At 42.7% G+C, this 25540-nt stretch overlaps 1 protein-coding gene across 1 annotated transcript; it reads right to left on the bottom strand.

The window, feature by feature from the left end:
- Window positions 1-4715: 4715 nt before the first annotated feature.
- Window positions 4716-25228, bottom strand: Dgke (diacylglycerol kinase epsilon). Its single transcript, XM_028772396.1, has 11 exons — window positions 24645-25228; window positions 18859-19018; window positions 15024-15143; window positions 12689-12832; window positions 12333-12490; window positions 11643-11694; window positions 10442-10555; window positions 8733-8804; window positions 6281-6408; window positions 5516-5627; window positions 4716-5245 (listed from the first exon to the last, which is right to left on the bottom strand). The coding sequence occupies exons 1-11, from the start codon at window positions 25100-25102 to the stop codon at window positions 5066-5068; spliced, it is 1698 nt and encodes a 565-aa protein (XP_028628229.1). The 5' UTR covers window positions 25103-25228; the 3' UTR covers window positions 4716-5065.
- Window positions 25229-25540: the final 312 nt, after the last annotated feature.

Here is a 25540-nt window from a genome sequence, read left to right on the forward strand (position 1 = left end):
GGTGTAGGAGTTGATCGCCACCTAAGAGCACACACTGCCCTGTCTAACCCTGCGTTTTTCTTCACCTGTCAAATCTGTCCACCCAATCAGGATGCTATCATGCTTGGACAGTGTCAGAAAGAACTAGGAAACAATCTAACTTCCCAACTCTCCCTGTTTCAACATTCTATATCAACCACCAAAAAGATCAGTGTTCCTTTCCTGTCCAGTGTATTCTGTGCTGGCTCCTTTAGTGAATAGCCCAGGTTTTTTTTTTTTTTTTTTCCAAGACAGGGTTTTCCTGTATAGCCCTGGCTGTCCTGGAACTCACTCTGTAGACCAGGCTGGCCTGGAACTCAGAAATCCGCCTGCCTCTGCCTCCCAAGTGCTGGGATTAAAGGCGTGCGCCACCACTGCCCCACCAAGGTTATCCTTATAGAGAAGGAAGAAAAAAAATTTTTTTTTGGCCTAGTATCAGCATAATCTTACGCTTTGGATATTCTACAGCTGTATCTAGAGAGCTAAATCTTGCTAATGTCTGCATTAGAACTTGACTCTAATATACTTTCAAGAATCTTAGGATGTACCCTTTGAGACCAATAAGCCTCATTCTCATTACACAGCCAGTGGCATCAGAGTAAACACTTATGTATTTATATAAAGTGACTGAATACACAGACAATTTCCACACTACAATCACAACACAAGGAATACAAGCTAAGTTTGGTATTGTACTATACAACAAAAACCCTATGGAAAGCTCTGTGATAGCCAAGGGAGTGTATTCCAAGTGGCAACTAAATCCCCAAAAGAGTATTTTCAGAAAAACATGAGGTTTTGAATGTATTAAAAACAATCATTAGAAAATCAACCATGTGACAAAGTCATCAAAGATACTATTTTCCAAATCCATTTTACATGAATACAATCTCCGGGATGGAGAGATGGCTCAGTGGCTGTTCTTCCAGAGGTCCTGAGTTCAATTCCCAGTACTCACACCATCATGGTGTAGACACATGCAGACAGACAGCCATACACACAAAAGCCCTCTTTGAGACAGGTTTAGGTAGCCTTGGCTGGCCAGCCTTGAACTCAGAGATCTTCCTGATTCTCTTGAGATTACAGACATTGCTGCCATGCCCCACTGAGGGTTGTTTTTTTTTTAAATAGTGGCAATAGTTTACCTACAGGTTGTATACATAACTCAGTATAGGTCAGTGCAGTGCAATCCAGTACAGTCTCATATGCCACACTAAGGTGGAAGGCATGCATCTCTGCTCCGCCAGCTCTACTCCCCGCCCTCCGCGAGTCCACGCAGCAGTCTCAAGACTATGTCACTCCAGGAACTATCAATTTCTAATAGCTAGCTCACCAATTGGGTTAGAATGTAAGCAACTGTTTTGAGATAAGGTCCTCATAGATAGCCAGGCTGCCCTTGAACTTAGTCACCCTCTAGGTGTTGGGATTATAACAGCATACACTGACAACATCCAAAAAAGGGCAGGAATTCACCCCTCAGCCACACTCGTGGCCCTCCTGGCTCTCAGCGAATCCCTGAGCTGCGGGGCTAGGTCTGAAACGCAGGGCGTGCTTTGTAAAGGTGAGGCAGCAGCGCTGTTGCTGACCATGTGACTTCATGAGGACTGGCATGAGGCAACAAAACAATTTTTCCTTTAAAATTTCTAGACTTAAAAAAAAACAAGAAAAAAATATGTATAAAATCTACTTAATATCCCATGTCCTAAAATGTTCGGAAATTAAAAAAAAAGTCACAGAACCAAATTAACACCCCCCCCCCCGCGGGGTGGGTATGAGGGGGGGGGGGGTGGGGGGAGTACTTTCTTTCGTTTTTTTTTTTTGAGACAGGGTTTCTCTGTGTAGCCCTGGCTGTCCTGGAACTCACTCTGTAGATCAGGCTGGCCTTGAACTCAGAAATCCGCCTGCCTCTGCCTCCCAAGTGCTGGATTAAAGGTGTGCGCCACCACCGCCCGGCACTTCAGTACTTTCATTTTGAACAAAAGTATCATGACATCATCACCTATTCTGACTTTTCTGGTCAGATTATGTATTTAGGTCCACATTAATGTGCAAATTAACATAACTTTTCAAGTTTTCTAGCTAGTGCAAATTAAAAATCCCACAGTGTACATTAGAAATATTTTACTTTATGTTACAGATGAAAATTACTTTCTGACATGCTGGGAGAAGTACTAAATTTACACAGCACAGAAAGAACTTTTCTCAGTCAGCCTACGTTACAACCAGGCACACAAATACTCTAGAAAAATAAAATAAATAGTTTTCACTATAAAATTTTTTATAAATATCAGCTACATTACAGGTTCACAGCTAAGTTGCAGAATGGCTAAAACATTTAAATTGTTACCTTACTACTGGACAGTCTGTGCTGAGACAGAAATGCCTCTAATTACATATACAAAGCACTGAGAACTATCTGCCTAAGGATCTATCCGGTGTGAAGCCACCAAGTTCATGAGGTGTGAGGAATGTATTAGAAAAGACGAGAGATGTGGAAACAGATAAAAGAGATGTGGTTCATGGTTTTTCCTGAGACTGTGTAAGCTGTGTTGCTATGGAGACAACTTTAAATGGAACAGAGGGATCTCAGGGAATCATTCTGTGAAGTACAGAGGAGGCCTGGTAATACGCTTTCACCATCTAATATATAACTTGCAAACACCAAGTATTACAAATTGTATTCAAACAAGGCACATGCCTATACACTTATCTGGAATGCTGGGTAAACTACTGCCTCAAAGTGTGGGCTGTAGTAGATAAAATACTGACATGTTCGCAATACAGTATTGTGGCAGTTACACAACGGTATCTGAGTAAGGCATCAGAAAGACACCATGGTGTGTCGTGGCAAGGGGACATAAGTCTGCTCTATCTGGAGTATCTCAGTAGTTACCCTATTTTGACTGATAGCCCAGAATTAATAAGTTGTTTTACCACAAATAGAGCATTATGAATAACAGGTATATAAACTACATCCACAATAAATTTAACAGTATGCCTCAGAGGGTGACTAACAATTCTGACCATGAATCTAAGGATGACTTTCATTACACTCCAAACAGGATCAGTTCACAAGGAAAAAGCTGCAGACTCTCACGGTTATCTCAAACCTTGGCTGCAGCTATCCAGTGTGAATGTGAAGTTGTTACAAACCTTTGGAACATCTTTCAATGGTAGAATTTGGTATCACCTATGAACAGGTGGAATAGGTTAATTTAGCAGAGTAAAATTATTTTAAATAATGTACTTACTAATATTTTATTTACTAAAGTTGTCCTTTCAAAAACACGGTCTAGGCCTGAGGTGACTAAAATTGAAGTTTATGGCAATTCATTGACTGTAGATTCATAATAAACCATTAAAAGGGAGATATATGGTGGTTTTGGGACTCTAGTCTTTCAGAAATTTATTCATGAAAGACCACCAAGTGCAAACATGCCATTTGTCAGAAACACAACAAGTAGATGTCCACGGGTGTGGCTAACTGCAAAGACAGGCCACGGACAGCAGCAGAAGAGTGCCCTCTAATGGAGAGCCATGGAGCTGCCTTCAATAAGTACTTAGCAATGGAGGGTGGAGGGGCAATGAAAGAAGCAAAGCTTTGCAACCCAAAGTTCTTCATCATGTGCACCCCTGCCCCTTTTAAGGTCTGCGGAATGAGCACAGGTAAGTATATATGCCATGGAAACTAAGAGAGAGTTCTATGTGACTGTGACCAGCAGATTTATGTGACCACTTTGATAAATAAAGCTGTACAGTACAGTGTAAATGCTACAGGAGCATCATGCCACAAGGTAAACAATAAGTTAAAAATATGTATCTTTCTCACTTTGAAATAAATATGATATACACATCTTAGCGGAGCTTCCCTCTCTGAGGGTAATGCTGTCAACAGTCCTATAGTGTTTCACAACATAAAATCACTCAACTTAAAGGCAGTCAGCCTGGAATTTTTTTTGAGTAACTAATCTGATTTGGTAGCTTCCCTTAAGTGTATATTTTTTCCAGTCAGCAAGACCTTTTAGTTTAAAGAAAAGCTGGTGAACTGTAGAGCTTCCGATCCAAGGTTTTCTAAATCTTACTTTAGACCTATCTACTTCTAGCTGTGTATTCATATATACATGTATATGTATGTGTGTGTCTATGTGAACACACACACACACTAGTGCCGGAGTGTAGTTCAATGACAGAGCATTCCTCTAGACTTTCAGAGGACCAAGGTTCAATCCCTAGTACTGCCCAAACAAAAACAATTAAAAAAAAAAAAGATTCTGTACTTCAGTTCAACATGGTTGTGACATTCCTGGAAGCCTGACAGGAAATATACTACTGTGGAATTGTTTGTTTTTGTTTTTTGTTTTTGTTTCTTTTTTGAGACAGGGTTTCTCTGTCTAGTCCTGGCTGTCCTGGAACTCACTCTATAGACCAGGGTGGCCTCGAACTCAGAAATCCGCCTGCCTCTGCCTCCCAAGTGCTGTGATTAAAGGTGTGTGTCACCACTGCCCAGCTCTTGGTTTTTTTTGTTTTTTTGTTTGTTTGTTTTTTGAGACAGGGTTTTTCTGTCTCTACTGTGAGAATTATAAGTGCCATCTTTCTTTCCTTTTCTCCTAGAAATCAGAATGCAGGGTCCATTTGCTTTGAGGTGTGGGATGTCTTACGAAGCACACTGCAGGAGGCAGCCCATGTAGCCATGGCAGTTCAAAAAGCAAGCTAAGGTTTAACGTGTTATAACCATATCAAGAACTAAGGGAATGATCCTTCCACCCACATCCTGTCCACCAAGGCAGTGCATAATGCAGCGTGAGGCCAGTCTTAAAGCATCCAGCCAGGAAGGCCTTTCATCTTTGTGGACCTTTCTGTGGTTTTTTTTCAATTAGTGATAATGATCAGAGTGTGTTGCTGGCAGAGAGTCTGTGATACTGAAGTCTAGCTGAGGAAAAGCTGTTTATGTGGTTCACACACATACTACGAAGAATGAAATGACGGCTGGAGGCCAGCAGTGCGTCTTATGGACAACATGTCACAGAGGCTGCTTCATCTCATCCTTCTACTCGGCTTCCTTTAAGTCCTCGTGATCTGAAGGGCTTGAGATGTCATCATCCGACTGCTCTCCAGAGAAGTAGAGCATCAGTGCATGTGTCTTGTGTGTTATGGTGACAGTACAGGGCCCTTGGGCCCACGGCTCCCCATCCACCTGCATCGGCATCATGGAGCACTTCAAAGTCAGCTGAAATCAGGAAAACAATTAGAAAAGTGTCCGTTCTAGAAACTCCAGGCAGGCGTTCCTACCTTCCACTACTTCCACAGGTCCGTAATATTTGACATTAAAAAATTAATCTGAATATTGGTTTTTTATAGCTTGTTTAGGGATTCTTTTTCAGTGGGCATTTTATTTCATTAGCTGGCCAACTTCCTGCAAGCCCCTGCTACAAGTTATAAAGCCCGGGGAAAAATGAGTGACGCATGCTGTCTTCTGCTATCAACCACTGTCACCTACCCGAACTGTATGTGCTTGTCCTATTCGGAAAGGATTTGCCAGTTTCACCTGGATTTGAGCACAGTGGAAAGACCCATATACTCCAACAACTTCCAGTAAGCCATCATCATGTCTGATATGAGAAGAAGAAAATATGGATTACAGAATGTAGTAAAGTCAAGTTATCTACAGAAAATACTTTTCATACAGATGGACCATCAACTTTATCTATCTATCTATCTATCTATCTATCTATCTATCTATCTATCTATCTATCTATCTATCTATCTATCTATCTATCAGATTGATCCATCCATCCATCCATCCATCCAACCATGGGATTAAAGGCACTGGTAAGGCACTGGTGTCACCACACCCACCCACTATCTTATTAACATACACAGCAGTGAAAATCTGAGGGAAACATGAGAGTTCAAACAATAATAGTAAAAAAAAAAACAAACCCACCCCACCAAAAACCAAACCAGAAGACCGAGTGTAGTGCTGCACACCTGTAACTCCAGCATGTGGGAGGCAGAGGCTCTGAGCTCCAGTATACCAGAGCTACTACACAGAATACAAAACAACAAAACTCCAGATCACTTTAAAGAAAGCGACAACCGCATACTGCAGTCAGGTGTGGTAGTACTAACACCCATAACCTAGCTCTAGGGAAGCTGAAGCAGGAGACTGAGTTCAAGATTAACCTGCTTGACATACTTTGTTTCAAACCAACCCCCCACCCCCCAAACAATGAACCAGCAGCTACTTTGCAACTGTACATACCTGGCTAGAGGATAAGTCTCATCTCCCATTCCTTCCCACAGTCTGCAGCCACCGCCCCAGTATCCAATGTTCAGAACAATAATACCCTCCAAATTAGGCAGTTCAACTCGCTCACCATCCAGTTCTAGCTTTAAAGAAATATAAGTAGTTAGTTACTACAGGGCACCTTATCCACAGCTCGCTCCTGGAACTCAAACTTTAATAAGCATGCTCAGAGATGTGAGACATGCCTGAGGGGAAGACAACTTCCCACCCTGCACTCAAGGCAACCTGGCCTTTCTTTGTTTTCATACAATGGAACTAATTATTAATTAATTGGTTTATTCCTGGCATGTGTGTGTGCACACGTGTGTGGAGGTCAATCTAAGCTGTCTATTTTGGTTCTTAGTGTCACTACCTGGCTCATTACTTTTTTAACTTGGTTTCTGGGGACTGGACTAAGGTCTTCACTTGTACCGTAAGCCCTTCACCAACTGAGCTGTCCCCTCAGCCCCAAGAGGAACAGTTTTAATCAATATATCAACATCATCCTTTTCTTCAATACCCATTACCTTGTCCTTTTTTTTTTTGGTTTTTCGAGACAGGGTTTCTCTGTGTAGCCCTGGCTGTCCTGGAACTCACTCTGTAGACCAGGCTGGCTTCGGACTCAGAAATCCGTCTGCCTCTGCCTCCCAAGTGCTGGGATTAAAGGCGTGTGCCACCACCGCCCGGCCCTTTTTTTATTTATATATTTAAAACATTTTATGTGTAGTGTGAATTCCTGCTTATGTCTATACACCATCTACATGTCTGGTGTCCAGGGAGGCCAGAAGATGGCATCAACTTCCCTAGAACCAGTTACTTAGGCACCTGCACTCATGTGCAACCCCCGTCCCCATACATACAAGTAAGAAAATAAGATGCTCAGAAAAACCTTCTGTGTACCATGCTCCCATTTCCTACCTAGGAGAGCAGCATGGCGCCTCACATTCCCAGACCGGGGACCTGGCATTATCTACGCTATACTCCCTACAACTAAGTCAGGAGGAAATCACATGACACTGTGTCTGTGTCTTGCATTTCTGACAGTATTTTGTGGCGGAACCCGCTATCTCCCCTGTAGACGTTTCCAACAGGCTGTGCACTCACTCTCTCATACGCCCTAACACATTAACGGGCACAACCCAACACAGCACTCCCTCATTTCAAGCCTTCACTGCCTTAGTACCCTAGCACAAAGGCAAAATTCAAGTTCTAAACAGGCTGGTACGATTCCATGGCCTGGCCTCTGTCTGGATGCCTTTCCCCTTGGCGCTTGCACTCTTCCTCCCTGCAAGCCATCATGTTCTGCACTGAAGTTCTACAAGTGTCAGGGATGGACCCCCAGCACCACTCAGTACCACTTCCCTGGAGAGTCTCGCAGCTCCTTCCCTGCTGGGTGGCTCCTCACTACAGCTCATGCTGCCCACTCTTGCCAAGCTGGTTATCATTTCTCCCCTTCCTGTCAATGCCTTTGGGCTCCTCTAATATTTTTGTTGTTATTAACCATTACTGACTCTTTCTAGAAGCAAGTACGATATACAAGACTGCTATGTATGATGTCTGGGTTCTGTAGTAATACACAGTCAGCAATGTCCTATTCTTACTGCTTAGACATTCTTAGTTAGTATATAAGTGCTATCATACAAAACATGAATTAATCTGTTACATTTTCCTGAGCATTCAGATGAGTCAGCACTGTGTTAACTTAGATTTATTATCAGTCAGCTAAACAGATTCTGAAACAAATCTGGGTTTAAGTTGTGACTACTAGTTCCTGTGGCCGTGAACCATGTGACTTAGGAAAATTACTTCATTTCAAACAGTTTTACTGTCTCTGGGCATACAGTAACGCTTGACATAGAGGGTTGTTGTGACAAAGTAGAGGAATGATGAATGAAAAGAAACCTAGGGGCCGGGCGGTGGCACACGCCTTTAATCCCAGCACTTGGGAGGCAGAGGCAGGCGGATTTCTGAGTTTCGAGGCCAGCCTGGTCTACAGAGTGAGTTCCAGGACAGCCAGGACTACACAGAGAAACCCTGTCTTAAAAAAAAAAAAAAAAAAAAAAAGAAACCTAGGGAAGTGGAGGGTGCAGACATGGTTCAGTGGTGAAGAGCACCTGCTAATCCTACAGAGGGTCCAGTTCAGTTCCCAGGTACTCACACAGCAGCTTACAACTGTCCTGAACTGTAGCTCCGGGGGATGTGGTGCCATCCAGGGCACAAGGCACAAAACTGGTACACTGTAAGTACTGTATATACAGGCCAAACACTCATATATATATAAAGTAAAGAAAAAGAATACTGTAGCCAAGTGCCTGGCATCAAAACACTCCACATCCACAAAGTATGTTTGCAGAAAATTTAGCATTTGTTAAAGAACTTCAGAATCCAGAAAATACCTAAGCCTTTAGAAAAGACATTAGTAGCTTACCTCAATTTTTTTATTCAAATCTTTACACTCTTGCACTAAACAATCTTTAGTTCCATAGAATAAATAAACAGCCTGTGAAAAATGGACAAAAGATATTAAAACATTAAGAAGACACTGAAAATATGGCATCAAAACATCAAGATGACACTGTAGAGACGACCTTAAAGCACTAAGAAAACATGATGGCAAAGCTCCTGCTTGCCACAAGCTGTTGTTTCAGTGTGGCCTGGGCACTAAGGCACAGATCAGGGATGCCTCTGCATGCAACTCAGTGTCACTCACTTTAATATTCATTCTGCATTTCATTTTATCTGGCAACTGCAGTTGAAGAATTCTAGGTGAGTTCAAGGTCAGCCTAGAATAGAGCTAGTTTAGACCCAGGCATGATGGGAATGGCACTCTTAGGATGGGATGCTACTCATTATTGTCTATGCTTACTTACAGAGGCAGATCTCTGAATTCATTTGCAATGTTAAAAAAATGTGCTTGTGCCGGGCGATGGTGGCACACGCCTTTAGTCCCAGCACTTGGGAGGCAGAGGCAGGAGGATTTCTGAGTTTGAGGCCAGCCTCGTCTATAGAGAGTGAGTTCCAGGACAGCCAGGGCTACACAGAAAAACCCTGTCTCGGGAAACAAAAAATGTGCTTGCTCTAAGAATCAAGGGGTTGGGGTCAAATGGAATACTGATTTGTAGGACAATCAAAATGAGACCTGGAATAAATGAGTTAGTTTTTTGATATGTAAATAAAAAACCGGGCTTTGATCTTGAGAGCTGAGCTATGTGGATGAGCTGTCTGGAGATCTTCAGAGAGAGCTGTTTCAAGCAGAACACAGGCTGTCTGCTTGTACCCATGATGTGACTTAGAGTTGTTCTTTTTGCAGCTCCTGAACACCATTTCCTCAGAACCCCTCCCAAGCGGAGGCAGGTCCTTGGCTCAGGGCTATATGCATACTACACATGAACTCTACCAATTGAGCAACATTTCTGAACCCTCTTTCTTTTTCCTTTGACAGGGTCTTTCTATGTAGTCCAGATTGGCCTTAATTTGTGGTGATTCTCCTTCCTCAGGTCTCCTATTTTGTTAGAATTATAGAATCATCCTTTTCTTTAGAAGGTGACAACAAATCCCATTATTTTGTGGTTTAACTAGTCTTTCCGAGGGAGTGTGGGATATGACTGAGATGTTCTGTGTTTACATAGCATTCATTGCCTCTTGGTTTACATTTTATAAGACTATGTTGGAGTAAGAAAATTCTACATTTTCCTAGTACTCCAGATTATTTAAGGAAAAAAATCATATAAATCTAGCAAACTCTGTATACTTTTGAACATAGAAGGGTTGATAGAACTAAAGATGCTAACTATACAAGCACAATCTTTATTGTTTTAGTAACATTGTTTTCTCTATTAGTGACATAACCAAAAATTTATTTTCCCTAGACTTTTTTTCAGCTATTTAAGATAAACTTCAATATGCTCCAATTAGCTTTCAGATAAGTAAAATATCCCAGCTTTTAATTTTAAAACTCTCATTATAGTTAACAAAATATATTTACAGATTTTAATTTGAAATCCTATACAAAACAGAGCACATAAGTGTTTCTGTAAGTCAGTGTGATCTGAATTTAAGAGTGCTAAGTATAATTGAACTGTTGATTTTTACTGTACCTTCGCTGATAAGCAGGAAATGCTATTTTATCCAACACACCTTGTTAAGGATTCGGCTGGAAAACAGAGATGGCGCCTTCTCACGATGAGCGTGAAAGTGGAGAGCCATGAGGGCGTCGGGTCCAACAGAGAAGTAGTTGTTCATTGTGAACTCCTGGGAGGAACAGACAACCACTCCACTAGCTGTGCTGTACACAGGTCAATCTTAGTCTGCATTCTTCTGCAAAATGCACTACTTTCTCTATTTACGTTTCACAGACTATACACACTGCCTGGTGGTGAACCTGTGGGCTGAGAGCCACAGACAGGACTCCCGCTGGTTCTGAATTCTGTCTGTAGGCTTTCTGCTCCAGTGTTCTTTCCCATGCTACTACTTTCTCTGTACCTTCTTTGTACTTTCAGACTGCAGGTCTTAACTTTTTATTACTGCAGTTTGTACTCTCAATTCAGCCTAAATTCTTCTAATGTCTAGCTGTGTTCTCTCACTCCTAAACAAAAAGCACAAACCACCAGACTCTTGTTCAACACCCCGCAGTCATTTGGGTCACTACACCAAGTAACTCATCCTATTACAGTGAAAGCCGCAAGTCCCGTACTTTATTTTTTGGTTAACATCATTTCCATGTATCTTATCATGAAAATTAGAACTCTAGTAGCTGAGCATTCTCCCTTTTGTGGGCATCAATCACCAAGTCTCCATCAGTCTAACTTTAAACTGAAAAGAGTCTCCAAATGGCCCACGCTGTCTTTAGAATTTTTCTTAAATACAGACGGGGATTGTGGGTAGCTCAGAGGTGAGTACTTGGGCAGCATGTGTGAAACCTTGACTTCGATTCCCAGTAAACAAATACTCTGTTATCTCTGCATTATTTGCTGTTTGCTGGCATGTTTCATCTCTGTGAGGGAAATTCTGTGTTTCTTTGCTGATTCCAGATTAACTTGATCTGTGAGGGTGGCAGAATGAAGCACACTTGGGCACTACGCTCTTCCACAGGACTTTTTATACAGTCCAGCTTGGGGGCTGGAATGGGACTCAGTGGTGGAGTAGTCATCTAGCACCTCCCAAAATACAAGTCAAAGGGGAAAAACCCGGACAGGAAGCAGTCAAGCTCGGTGAGTAAGGCAGGCACTCTGGTGCTCTGCCCTGTACCCAGCCCCGTTCAGACCAGATCTCTTCATCCTACCTGCAGACACTGTGTGCATTTGCTGAACTGCTTACAGCTGAAGCACTAAACACGTACCTTGGGTTTTCTTAAATTGTAGTATCCTTTATTTGTTACCTGCACTTTCCATCTAAAAAACAGAAGTTAAAAAAAAAAAAAAAGAGTTACTTTTTACCAAAAAACCTGTATTCTAGATAGCCTGACATAAAAATTTCTATTTGGAATAAGTGCTATTTAGCACTTACTAATAAAGCATTTGGGAACATATTCACATCTAAGCAAGTGTGCAAACTTTGGAATAATTTATAACTGAACCATTTATAATATCAAGAACACCAGCACCTGTTATCAGTACAGCAAATACAGTTCTTTTCATTTAACTTGTTTTTGGTTTTTGAGACAGTATCTTTTTTGTTTTGTTTTGAGACAGGGTTTCTCTGTGTAGCCCTGGCTGTCCTGGAACTCACTCTGTAGACCAGGCTGGCCTAGAACTCAGAGATCCGCCTGTTTCTGCCTCCCAAGTACTGGGATTAAAGGGCGTGCACCACCACTGCCCGGCCTTGAGACAGTGTCTTAATGCTATGGCCTAGGTTGGCCTCAGATCCATGGCAATTCTCTCCTGTCTCAATTTCCCAAGTGCTGGGATTACAGGTAAGAGTCACCAGGCCTGGCCAAATTCATTACATTTTATAGCTATGCAAGTCTTCATTTATAAAAAATAATATCCTCAAGCTCAAATAACAGACTTGCTAGCACAATGTAGCTTACCTGTCTAGTTTGATTCCATCTGCTTCCATTACATTTCTTAAGACCTGTGCAACCGGGATTTCTCCAGCATAGCCTGTACCCCAACCCAGGGTATTAGACAGATCATTGCCTGTTCCCAGAGGTAAGACTGCAACCTCTGGAATGTATTTTTCTTGTCCCTAGAATATAAAAGATGCACTGCAGACATTTCTCTTTAGATTATTTGTAGCATAATAGTAACTGTAAAATTTTAAGACTAATGCAACAAAGACACAAATACAACAACCATAAGTGTGCTAACTACTTAATCAGCGTCAAGCACTCTACCCCTGAGCCACATCATCAGCCGCCGTTACAGTAGTTCCCAAGACAGATACCTTAATCTTCATTTCATCAATTGCATCGAGGACCCAGCCCACAGTCCCGTCCCCTCCACAAACAAGGACTCGGACTGAGTAATAGGGAAGAAGAGTGCACAGCTGCAGAGCTTTGATCGGGGGAGTCTTAGTTACATCAAACACCTAAAAATGAAAGGACAAGAAAAAAAGTATTTTTACCCAACACTGTCTGTCAGTGACTACCTTCTAGATGAACAGAGGGTAGCCGAGCAACAGTACTGGCTATTACATTTCATAGTTCCCCAGAGACAGGGCCACACGTCCTGTACACTGACCTACAAAGCACGAACCAGCCTCATTCCACTAACTAGGACACTGAGGTCCAGGAGGTTAAGTCAGTTGCCAGCGAATCTGCAGATGCTGAGATACGATACAATCCAGACTAAGTCTATGATGACTCCTTTCCATTCACATCACACTATAGTGGGCTAAGCTCACCTTTAGCTAGTGTTCCATTCTTTATGCCTTAAAAACAAAACAAGGGCTGGAGAGATGGCTCAGGAGTTAAGAGAGCACTGACTGTTCTTCCAGAGGTCCCGAGTTCAGTTCCCAGCAACCACATGATGACTCACAACCATCTGTAATGGGATCTAACGCCCTCTTCTGGTGTGTCTGAGACAGCAACAGTGTACTCACATACATGAAATAAATAAATGTTTGTTTGTTTGTTTTTCAGAGACAGGGTTTCTCTGTGTAGTCCTGGCTGTCCTGGAACTCACTCTACAGACCAGGCTGGCCTCGAACTCAGAAATCCGCCTGCTTCTGCCTCCCAAGTGCTGGGATTAAAGGCGTGTGCCACCACTGCCCGGCAAAATAAATAAATCTTTAAAAACAAAACACTAGTGCAAATGTCTAAAAAATACTTGTGACAAATATACAATGACCTAAAATATAAGGACTCTGATTATGTATAAAGATTTACTGACACAGGAAATACTTGGAGACCAATGGCCTCTATATAGGTGGCTTCTGTGGTATAGTTTATAGTAATCCAAGTGCAGGGACAATCTTAATTTCCAATGGTAGGAAACTTGATAAATCACCACATATCTGTTCAGTTACTAGTTAGTCATCAGGTTTGAAATTCTGAGGATATATTGCAACAGCAGAAAATATTTAAATCACTGAGGAAATGCAAATCTGTGCATCTTACTGTGAATGGCAGCTATCCTCTTCAGAGCTAGGGGCTGAATCTGGGGTCTTACATGTTAAAAAATTACCTTATCATTTGGTTATTGCTTAATACTAAAGATGTAAAAGCATAAACTGGAAGGAAAAAAAGCAATTACATTTTGGATAACTACAAAGTGGACCATTCTTTTTCTAAAAAATGTGTTTTTAAGAGAGGATCTTACTGTGTAGTCCAGACTGACCTTGAATTCAGAGATCCACCTGTCTCTGCCTCTTGTATACTGGGATTATAGGAGTGTGCCATTATACCTGGATACATTTAACTTTAATAGCATACGTCCCCCATTTTAAAAATCAAGGTATAATCTACTTTTCAAAAAAAATTTCTCTCTGAAAATGAACAAGTAAATGGTTTCAGTTTGTGTAACTACTATCATAATTCAGTCTATAACATTTTTAAAAAGATGCTGCAAGGTCCCATAGTCACTTCCCACTTCCAGGCCTCGACAATCATGAGTGTACACTTTCTAACTCTACTGACTTGCCTTTTCTGGATAGGTCACATGAATGTAACTATACAGTATGACCCCTTCAGCCTGGAATGATTTAGCAGCACCTTTTTGAAAGTCACTCACGCCGGGCAGTGGTGGCATATGCCTTTAATCTCAGCACTTGGGAGGCAGAGGCAGGCGGATTTCTGAGTTCAAGGCCAGCCTGGTCTACAGAGTGAGTTCCAGGACAGCCAGGGCTACACAGAGAAACCCTGTCTCGAAAAACCAAACCAAACCAAAAAAAAAAAAAAAAAAGTCACTCATTCATACAGTTTATTTCTTTCATTCAATGAAAAGTATTCCACTCTACTTTATGAACACACAATTTGTTCATCTACTGAGCAGCCAATGGACAGTTGAGCCGGTCTACTTTTTGGCAATTATGGATAATGCTACCATTGAACATTTGCTTCCAATTCTATGGGACATAAGGCTTCATTTCCCTTGAAGTGGGATTGCTAGGTGATATGATTTTTGTTTTATTTTATATTTGAAGGGCTTGAGTCTTTTATAATTATTATTCTTTCTTATGACTAAGTAGTGATTCAACAAACCAATAACCATTGCATTTCAGGGAAAATAAAAGCTAAAACTAAGGAGACTTAGAAAGGAAGGTTTTTCTCTTTAGTTACCTGGACTGGATTTAACAGGATCTTAAACTCTCCCAACAGTCCTTCTCCCATGTTAGTTCCACTACGAGAGTTGGTCAGGATTATTAATGGGGTCCACTGCTTTCCAAACTTAGAAGCAAGCTAAAAGAAAAAAATAAACAGGAACAAAAAGGCGTTAGAATGAGAGATGGTAAACAAAACTTCCCTTAGTAACAGTGTGCTGCGTTTGCTGAACTAAGAACTATGCAGTACCATCAACACAAGTCCAGGAATGGAGAGGACCGTCCAGCTTGGCCGTCTACTCAATGTACACTTCTTATGTGTATAAGTCTCTATGTGGAGCCGGGCAGCGGTGGCACACGCCTTTAATCCCAGCACTTGGGAGGCAGAGGCAGGTGGATTTCTGAGTTTGAGGCCAGCCTGGTCCACATAGAGAGTGAGTTCCTGGGCAGCCAGGGCTATACAGGAAAACCCTGTCTCGAAAAACAAAACATCATCAACAACAACAAAACCCCAAAATCTCTCTCTCTATGTAGAGGTGAGATCTCTCTCTCTCTCTCTCTCTCTCTGTCTCTCTCTCTCTCTCTCCAGTTTGAGAGAGTCTCGCTATACTGTTTTGGTTGGCCTGAATTTAGTGATCAACTTCCCCCTGCCTCCCAAGTGCTGGGATAAAACGTGTTTCAGCAGTGAAGCTATATCTTCTTTATATCTTCTTTCTTGAGACAGGGTCTCCCCACCGGTCAGGACTTGTCAGTTATGCTTAGTTGCCCGGCCACCAAGCCCCAGAAGCTATCTTCAGAGGACAGGATTACTAATAGATGACACCGTGTTGAGCCTTCCACACAGATGCTGAGGACTGAGCCCCTTACGCCTGCACGGCAAGTACACACTGACTGACCATTTCCCACCTCCGCAGTATTCATCCCGCATCATCCATTTTAGGAAACCAAATTTAATATTTTTTTTTTGTTGTTGTTTTGAGACAGGATTTCTCTGTGTAGCTCTGGCTGTCCTGGAACTCTGTAGACCAGGCTGGCCTTGAACTCAGAATTCTGCCTGCCTCTGCCTCCTGAGTGCTGAGATTAAAGAAGTGTGCCACCAACTGATGGCTAAATTTAATCAATTTTTAATAATTTACATTTATTTTTATGTGGATGAGTGTCTGCATAAATATGCATGCAGTGTCCTCAGCTCAGCAGCCAGCGGGTGCTGGATCCCTTGGGACTACAATTACAGACAGCTGTGAGCTGCCATGAGGGTGCTGGGAATTGAAACTGGGCCTCTGGAAGAGCAGCCAGTGCTGTTTACTGCTGAGCTGTCTCTCCGGCCCCTTTATCATTCTTTTAAACAGTATTTTCGTGGAGTTCCTGCAGAGGATTTGAGTATGGTTCCCAGAACCCACTTCAGGTGGCTCACAAGAGGTTGTTAGGAGACAGCTAGTCCTTTTAAATATGAATATTCAAGCATGTCTTAAATGACTTCTGACTAATACTTAGGGGTTGGTGAGATGGGTTAGCAGGTAAGCGCTCACTGCCATGCCTAATACCTCAGTTCAATCCCCGGAACCTACTTAGCAGAAAGAAAGAACCAACTCCCACAAGTTAACCTTTGACCTCCACACACGTGCCATTGCACATGTGCAGTCCCCATAAGCCTCCATAAGCCCCCATAAATAAATGTAATAAGCGTTTAAAAAATATTTAATTTCCATTTTCAGTTGTGTGTGATGTACATGTGTGAGTGTAGGTACCCATGGAGTCACACATGTGCTCATGGTACATGCACACATGCATACACATGAAATAAAAAAATTTAAAGGGCTGGGCGTTGGTGGCGCACGCCTTTAATCCCAGCACTTGGGAGGCAGAGGCAGGCGGATTTCTGAGTTCGAGGCCAGCCTGGTCTACAGAGTGAGTTCCAGGACAGCCAGGGCTATACAGAGAAACCCTGTCTCGAAAAACCAAAAAAAAAAAAAAAAAAAAAAAAAATTTAAAGGAATGCATTAATAAAGCAGTCCATTCTACTGCTAAATCAAATTAGTATAAAAACAAATAGAAAATGGGGCTCTTAATAATTTTCAATGATTTCTAAAAGAATCAAAGTCATCACATTTTACCACACAATTACATAGGTTGAGTATTCCTTATCAGAAGTGCTTGAACCCTACGTGCTGTGTCTCCTCCACCCCCTTGGGCCTATGGCCTCATTCCATCCTTTCATACACGTGTGTTATTCACCCTGGGCCTCCTTTCTCCTCTCCATTTCTTTTCTTTTTTTTTTTTTTTTTTAAAGATTTATTTATTTCATGTATATGAATATGTTGCTGACTTCAGATACACCAGAAGAGGGCATCAGATCCCCATTACAGATGGTTGTGAGCCACCATGTGGTTGCTGGGAATTGAACTCAGGACCATTGGAAGAGCAGTCAGTGATCTTAACCCCTGAGCCATCTCTCCAGCCCCTCCTCTCCATCTCCTAAAAGCAGCCCCCCTAAGAGTTACTCCTTTTGGTTTAGTTTGGTGTCCTAGATTTCAATCAGGGGAACCTGTGTGATCCTGAATTTGGACCTATCCATCAGAGGCTGGAGGCTCACCAGTGGATATATAAACAGATACCATGTCTTCCCATCTACAGGACTGTTGCCAACAGATTAGCAACATGTGGTAGGTCATGTCATTGTGTCTGTCCCTGTGTGTCCTGTTGTCATCACATGTCATTCCCCCCACCCTGACAAAATTTCTTTGTGTAGCCCTGGATATCTTGAAACCTGTACTCTGTAAACCAGACTGGCCCCAAACTGAGTGATCCACTTGGCCTCTGCCTCCTAGAATGCTGGGATTAAAAAGGTGCACCACCATGCCTGGCCAGAAGTGTCTATTAGTTTGGAGGGTTTGCATATACATAATGGGGTGTTTGGAAATTAAATCCAAGTTTAATATGAAGTTGATTTACATTAACTCTATGTTTGAACCTTCAGACATAGGACACAGACAATTCTGTACGACATTTTTTAGTGTCCTACATTTTGACCACAACCTGTCCTGAAATTAGGAGGATTTTCTACTTGTGGTGTCTTGATGGCACCTAAAATGTTGGATTAGTGAAGTTCAACCTCTACACTTGTGAATCTGTCCCCAGGTAATACAGCTCATGTTCTTTTAGCCACTGACAAACTGGATTTTATTTTCTCTTATCTCTGTTTTCCTTTTCTGGATGTATTTGAGGATATAGTATCAGCTTGTGAGATTTAGTTGTGATTCCTAGTTTCTTTTGCTTTGGTCTTTGAGACAGGGCCTCACAGAGATCTATCTGTCTGTCTCCTGCCTCTGCCTCTTGAGTACTGTGATTGAAGGCTCTTTTACTATTTTATGCATGGATGGGGTTTGGCTACATTTATGCCTGTGTACTGTACAAAACAATGCCCACAGGTCAGAACGTGCACTGGATCCTTTTGTATTGGAGCTAGAGCTGGGGCTGAGTCTTCACACATTTGTGCTTCACACAAATCCTGGTCCTCGGGAAGAGCAGCCAGTGCTCTTAACTGCTGAGCCACCTCTCCAGCTCCTGGCTCTTAGTTTTTGAAATCATACTTTGCTAAGCATTCCAGAATTTTCGATATAGACCAAGCTGGCCTTGGACTTTTGGTCCTGCTGCCTTTACCTCCTAAGTGGTGCTATTAAAGTTGTTTGCCATCATGCTGGACCTTGGCTAAGGTTTTATGGTTTACCATATCAACATTTTATATATCTTGACCTCTTAGTTACTTAATTCTCAATTTTTCTCAAATACACAGAATTAACTATCTTATATGTCAACTTTAAGTGAATAAATTTGTAAGAAAATAGATGAATTACCATTTCATAATTTGTGTTTTTGTCTTTACGCATCTGGTTAATGGAAGTTAAATAGCTTGGTGGGATGATGAGATTTCTGAATTCTCCAAAGTCACACTGTTCGCTCCTTAAGCTGTTTCTCATACACTCGTCATGGACTGTCTTCTGGCACCAAATGCACCTGAGGAAAGAAGAAACAGCTGTCAATTAGTGTTAAACCAGCATTTCCAATCCACAAACCACATCCTGTCAAAAAGTTACAACAACATATCCACACAGAAATAAAGGTAATAAAAAATTTTCCTCAAAAATGTACTCCATATGATCAAAATTTTTAAAATGAATAAGTAACTTCTTAGGGCAATTTTGTAATATGGTAATACCTGTAGGTACAACCTCCCTTAAAAGGTCAATCTACATGGGGCAGTGGTGGCACACGCCTTTAGTCCCAGCACTTGGGAGGCAGAGGCAGGTGGATTTCTGAGTTCGAGGCCAGCCTATTCTACAGAGTGAGTTCCAGGACAGCCAGGGCTCCACAGAGAAACCCTGTCTCAAAAAACAAAAACAAACAAACAAACAAACAAAAGGTCAATCTAGAACAAGAGCTGTACATTAGAAATGTGTGTGCACTAGCTGAAACCTGTTTATGATATCTGTAGTTCTGCAGGCCTGGTTTGGAAACGTTTCAATTTTTATGTAGAAAAAGTAAAAGATCCCATTTCTTTAAAATTATTTATTTTTATTTTATGACATTGATGTTTTGGATGCACATGTATGTGTGTGATGGTGTCAGAACTCCTGGGGCTACAGTTACAGACAGTGGTAAGCTGCCATGTGGGTGCCAGGTTCTTTGGAAGAGCAGCCAGTGCTCTTAACCGCTGAGCTATCTTTCCAGCCCCCAAACATCCCACTTCGTTTAAGAGCTGATAAACAGTTCAGTGTCTGGTTCTAAAACCAAGATAGGACATGTGCATCCAGATTTACTCCGTTTTGGGTGCTAGTGCCAACAACAGGCAGGGATTAGCGCTGGCGAGACTCAGGCTTTCTATTATTAATCTGCTAAACTATTTAATCCACTCAGAGATAAGACACATCTGACTAGCAGAAACAGGCCACCAGAGAAGGACAGAATTAACTAATTTAAAAAGGAGGGAATGTTAACTCTGGGCCTTCTATTTTAAAGGTGTTTTTTCCTTTTAGATGGTGAGATTTGTCAAGTGATTACTGCTGTTTACTCAAGAGTTCTACTGACGGCTAAAAACAGATACCTGAGCAATGTGTTACAGACAATTATAACACGGCTTGCTCATGACATTTATAAATATTGGTCTTTAACTTCAGAAACTGTAACAGATGGTTACACAGTCGATGTAACTATTCCATCTACTGGTGGCCTACAGCTAATTACTATTGTATTGTGATCACTGTATATATTATTGTTTTTTGAGATAAGATTCTACCTTTTTGGCTCTCTGGCTTTGAAGTCCCAGTGCCTCAGGTCCCAGAGTATTAGAATTACAGGTCAGTGGTGCCACAATGGGCTTGGGTGCCCCCGTATACATTTATTTGTGAGGAAAAGGGTCAAATCTCACCATCAATTTATTTATTTATTATGTGCTTCGGTGTTTGGCCTGCATGTATGTCTGTGTGAGGGTGTAACTCTTGGGAGTTACAGTTGGGAACTGCCATATAGGTGCTGGGAATTGAACCCAGGTCCTCTGGAAGTGCAGCCAGTGCTCATAATCACTGAGCCATCTTTTCAGCTCCTCTCACCACCCATTTTTAAGCTGAGTAAGACTATGAGACACTGATCTACTTACCTCCTTGGTCTCACACCTGCACTGCTAATCAGATTTGGCATGTAAATTGTTGTTACAGGGAGACAAGCAGTAAGGAATATATTGTGAGGAGACACATAGTTTCCCATTCAGAAAATGCTCTTCTTGGAACAAAACAAAATAAAAACAAAATCCAACAAACAAGCAAACAAAAACCTATAGTGTTGAGAAAGCAAGGGCAGGGGCTGGGAGATGGCTCTGCAGTTAAAAGCATTTATTACTCTTGCAGAAGCCCTGGGTTAGACTCCCAGCAACCACACAGTGGCTCATAAGCATCTATAACTCTAGTTTAGGGGACCTGACACCCTCTTCTGACCTGGGGACACCAGGCATGAATGGGGTACATAAATAAGCATGCAGGCAGAACACCAGTGCACATAAAACAAATCTAATGCCCTGAAGAACCTCTCAAAATCTTCTGACAGGGTTATACAATGATGGTGGCCTTATAAAAGAGAATTACAACCTAAAAATAGTATATTATTACTGAATATAATCTGTAAATATATCCACTCAAGTATTTCATAATAACTTCCTCTGAGAAGACAAGACTAAGGCTGGGAAGGCATGAACTTCTAACCTGATTATTTTTGTGTGTCAGTTAAGTTTCTAAAAACTAGAATATATTCATGAATTTCTTTACTAAGTTTTTTTAAACTGTATTTTAAATAACACTAACATACTTGAGAATTTAGGAATGTAGAAAGGTATAAAGTCATCCACAGACAGCCACTCAATTCTCTCAAGTACTTACTTCCAGATTTATAGTGTGAAAACGCTTCTCAGGTAGGACCGTATGTCTGTATTTGTACGGGATACTGTGTAGGTATCAGACATATTTTCCTAAGCTAGTATATATTTTCTAAAAACATGGGGTAGAAAGAAATGTGTAGTATTACATTATATAGATATTTTACAACTTAGTCAATCTTTTCTTAGTGTTTTATGTATTTCAGGCTGGCCTCAAAACTCTATCTGGCCAAGGATGACCTTGAACTTGTGTGATCTTCCTGCCACTACCTGTCAGGTGTTGAGGTTACAGGTGTGCACGACCAGAGGAGTTTATGTGGTACTGAGAACTGAACCTGAACTTGGGCTTTATACACACTAGGTAGGCATTCTACCAACTAAGCTACATCCCTAGTTCCTAAACCATGGTTTTTAAAGTACTGTTCATTAGTACCTATAACCCTGTCTTGATGATAAAAAAGCAAAAACAAAAAAACCAAAAAACTCTATTGTTCTAACACAGAGGTCTTTGATAACTAGGTAAACTGAGTTTTCTTTTTTGCCTTTTTTTTTTTTGTGAACTCAGTTATATGCTATATTCATCTTTTTTTTTTTTTTTGAGAAAGAGTGTTATCATGTAGCCTTGGTCATTAGTTTTTAAAACTCTATCTACCTACCTACCCACCCACCTAATGTATCACATGTGTTACAAGGGCACGCCATAGCACTTGTGTGGTGGTGGGCCTTGGAGACTGAACTCAGGCTCTGAGACCTGGTGGCAAAAGGACACTCACAGGACCATCTTGATTGCACTTTCTTTTTTTTTCTTTTTTTTTTAGTTTTTCGAGACAGGGTTTCTCTGTGTAGCTCTGGCTGTCCTGAAACTCACTCTGTAGACCAGGCTGGCCTCGAACTCAGAAATCTGCCTGCCTCTCCCTCACAAGTGCTGGGATTAAAGGTAGATTGCACTTTCATTAGGTTTTGATAACTGCATACACTTTGATTCACCCAGAAATCTTTTTGTCATAGTTATTAAAAATATGCATCAGTTTATCTTCAATTTTTTTTTTTTAGTCTCTTGTATCTCAGATTGCCCTTGAACTCTGTAGCCAAGGATGACCCTGAATTTCTGACCCTCCCCAAGTGGGTGCTTTGCACTGAACCTGGGGCCTCTAGAAGAACAGCCAATGCAACTGCTGAGCCACCTCTCCAGGCTCAAATATAATAAATTGTTTTTGTTCATTTGTTTTGTCTTTTTGAGACAGGGTCTCACTACATAGCTCTGGCTGTCCTGGAACTCAGTATGTAGACCAGGCTGGCCTTGAACTCAGAGAGATCTTCCTGCATCTGCCTCCCAAGTGCAAGGATTAAAATGCATGAGTCACTATGCCTGGCTAATATAATGAATTCTTAAATAGAACCCAATTCCCTACTTTTATCAGAAAAGAATTGAGAAGAACAGCAGGAAAGCTGGAAAAGGGACTAGGCAGCTGCAGGCACCCAGGTGTAGTGGTGGGGCTAGAGGCAGGGGATTAGATGCTTTCTTTTGGCCTCCATGTGTATTAAGCATACATGTGATGCAGATAAACTTGTAGGTAAAAGATCTACACTCATACAAAAACCAAACCAAACCAAACCAAACAAACAAAAAGTCAGATTCAGAAATATGATGACCACATGTCTTTGCTTGACTGTGATCACCTTGATTTTAGCTTATTTTCAGGCATCATTATTAATGCTCTCAATGTGTCCCAGCACGGACAGTAAGTTCATAAGCAATAAGATTTTTTAAAGAGAACAGGAAGGAGCAGTGGATCCGTGGTTATAAATGTGTACAACTGCTCTCACAGAGGACCCTTTGATTCCCAGCACCCACCCTGGGAAGCTTACATCAGCTCCAGGGTAGTCTGAGACCCCCTTGTGGCTGCTGTGGGCATCTGCACTTGTGTGTGGCTACCAACACATATAAGCAAAGGCTCACAGCAGCTTCAGCGCTATTCCCACCTTTCTGTTCTGCTCTTCAAAGTGTGTGGGGGAGTTTCTATTTGTGGGAAATAAAACCTGTTAGGCAGTGAAGTCCAGATAAGGCTCTGACAAGGCTGGGTGTGGGAAATCTTGGGGAACCAGCCCAACTTTAGCCTCAGTTTTCTCAAGTTTGGAATGAGTGAGGAGGTTATCTACAAGGCTGCCGTCCACCAGCTCCCTACACGAAAGCTGTTTCACACAGCATTCCACCACCAAAGAGTCCTTGTTCAGTGTGTATGCTGAAGCCATGAAAACATCCTCAGTGCAACTCAGGTGACCCGTCTGAGACACTAGTCCTGAAAGAGCTGACAACAGAAATGTCCTTTCCGGGCTGTTGAGAGACCCTGGTGAGAGAGCCTGGTGAGTTGAGAGCCACAGGACTGGAAGGGAGTTCACTTCACAGAGCTGTCTTCTGACTTCCACATACACAACGTCACTGCAAAGCTGCACACCCCTATAAATATGACTGGTAATACTCCTTTCCTGTCTTGTGTGTCAACACTTGACTATGACACTAATCTGTGTTAGCAAAAGAAATTTAAAGTGCTGTTTTGGGATGACCCTTGTTTTCTTAGCTCCAAATCAGGAACCAATTGGTTTTGTGACCGGCATAAGGTTCTTTTGTGCACTCTTCATTTTTTCTTAAGGAAAATGGGGTGCTATAGAGTAGCCACGAGTCAGGCAGCACTTAAGAGGTCTTTGATGAAAATTAAGAGCCCTGGCAGGGGTGGGAAGTTAGGGGTGGTGGTTTCAGTTGTTAAGAGTGCTTGAGTAACATGCTTAAGGCCTTTGGGTTGGATACCCAGCACCTCATGAACTGCTTCTGGTGGCGCACACCTTTAATCCCAGCCCTTGGGAGGCAGAGGCAGGTGGATTTCTGAATTCGAGGCCAGCCTGGTCTACAGAGTGAGTTCCAGGGCAGCCAGGGCTATACAGAGAAACCTTGTCTCCAAAAACCAAACCAAACCAAACCAACAAAAAAGTTCAAGGTCATCTTCTGCTATCCAGTGAGTTTGAAGCTAGCCTGGGCTACAGGAGACTGTCTTAAATAGGAAAAAAAAAAGCAACATCTACATGAGAATTGCTGCAAACGCTTGAGATGCCTGCTGTGAGTAGTTTAGGCCGTTGCTGAGATGAATATAGGTTTTACCACCCACTGTTTGCAATTCTGCCTCCCACAAATATCCCACAAATATCCCACAAATCCTGCCATACCTGTAATCGCAGAGTTTAGGCTGGCTGCCACACTGCTGCCTGCAGATTACACAGTAAGTGCACAGAGGGACGTTGCCACGGATCCAGTGGTGGGGCATGGCATCTGCTACTCTGCTGTCATTCTTGAGCATGATCTCCTTGCATGGGAAGCGCTTGTCGACCTTCTTCAAGCAGCCCTCGTCCACGCGGAGCCCGCAGCAGTCGCAGAAGGCTCCTTGCAGGATGTGCTGCGCGCACACGCAGCAGTAGGTGGGGTGGCTGAACAGGTCGGTGTCACGCCAGCAATGCTTGCTCTTGCGGAAGATGTCCCTGCGGTGCAGCTGCCGGCGCGAGCGTTGCAGACTACACCATAAGGTGATGAACACCGGCAACAGCACGGAGCACAGCGTCCATAGGACCAAGTGGCTATCAGGGAGCAGGCTCTGGGCGGGTGGGCCAGACCGCTGGTCCCCCTCCATCTTCCCAGGCCCAGGAGTGGCCTACGGAGCGGCCGGGTCCAGAGGGCTTGCCTTAGGATTCACTGCGTGGGGTTGCGGCTCGTCTTTGCTGCGCGTGGCCTCGGCCCCGGGAAACGCGCAGGTCGCATCCGCGGACTCCGTGCAGCACAGGCCCTGGCCCGTGGCCACCGCGCTCACAACGGCCGTAGCGATGGGCCTCGCCCGTGCCCCTCTCGAGAGGTCTCTGGAGACCCCCAGTTCGCTCTCGCGGTCTCGGGTACCACCTACAGCCAAGCCTCCGGCCGCCGTCCCATTCTCAGGCCGCAAGATCTGCGTGGGGTAAGGAGGCCGCGCTTGAGGAGCGCACCTGCGCAGTCCGCACGCCGGCCGGCGGCTCGGCGAGAGCTGGGCGGGGCCTGACGCGCCCACAACATGGGCGGGGCCATGTAGGACAAGGCC

Source organism: Grammomys surdaster, unplaced genomic scaffold (genome assembly GCF_004785775.1).
Source record: "Grammomys surdaster isolate TR1022 unplaced genomic scaffold, NIH_TR_1.0 213, whole genome shotgun sequence".
Lineage (NCBI taxonomy): Eukaryota > Metazoa > Chordata > Mammalia > Rodentia > Muridae > Grammomys > Grammomys surdaster.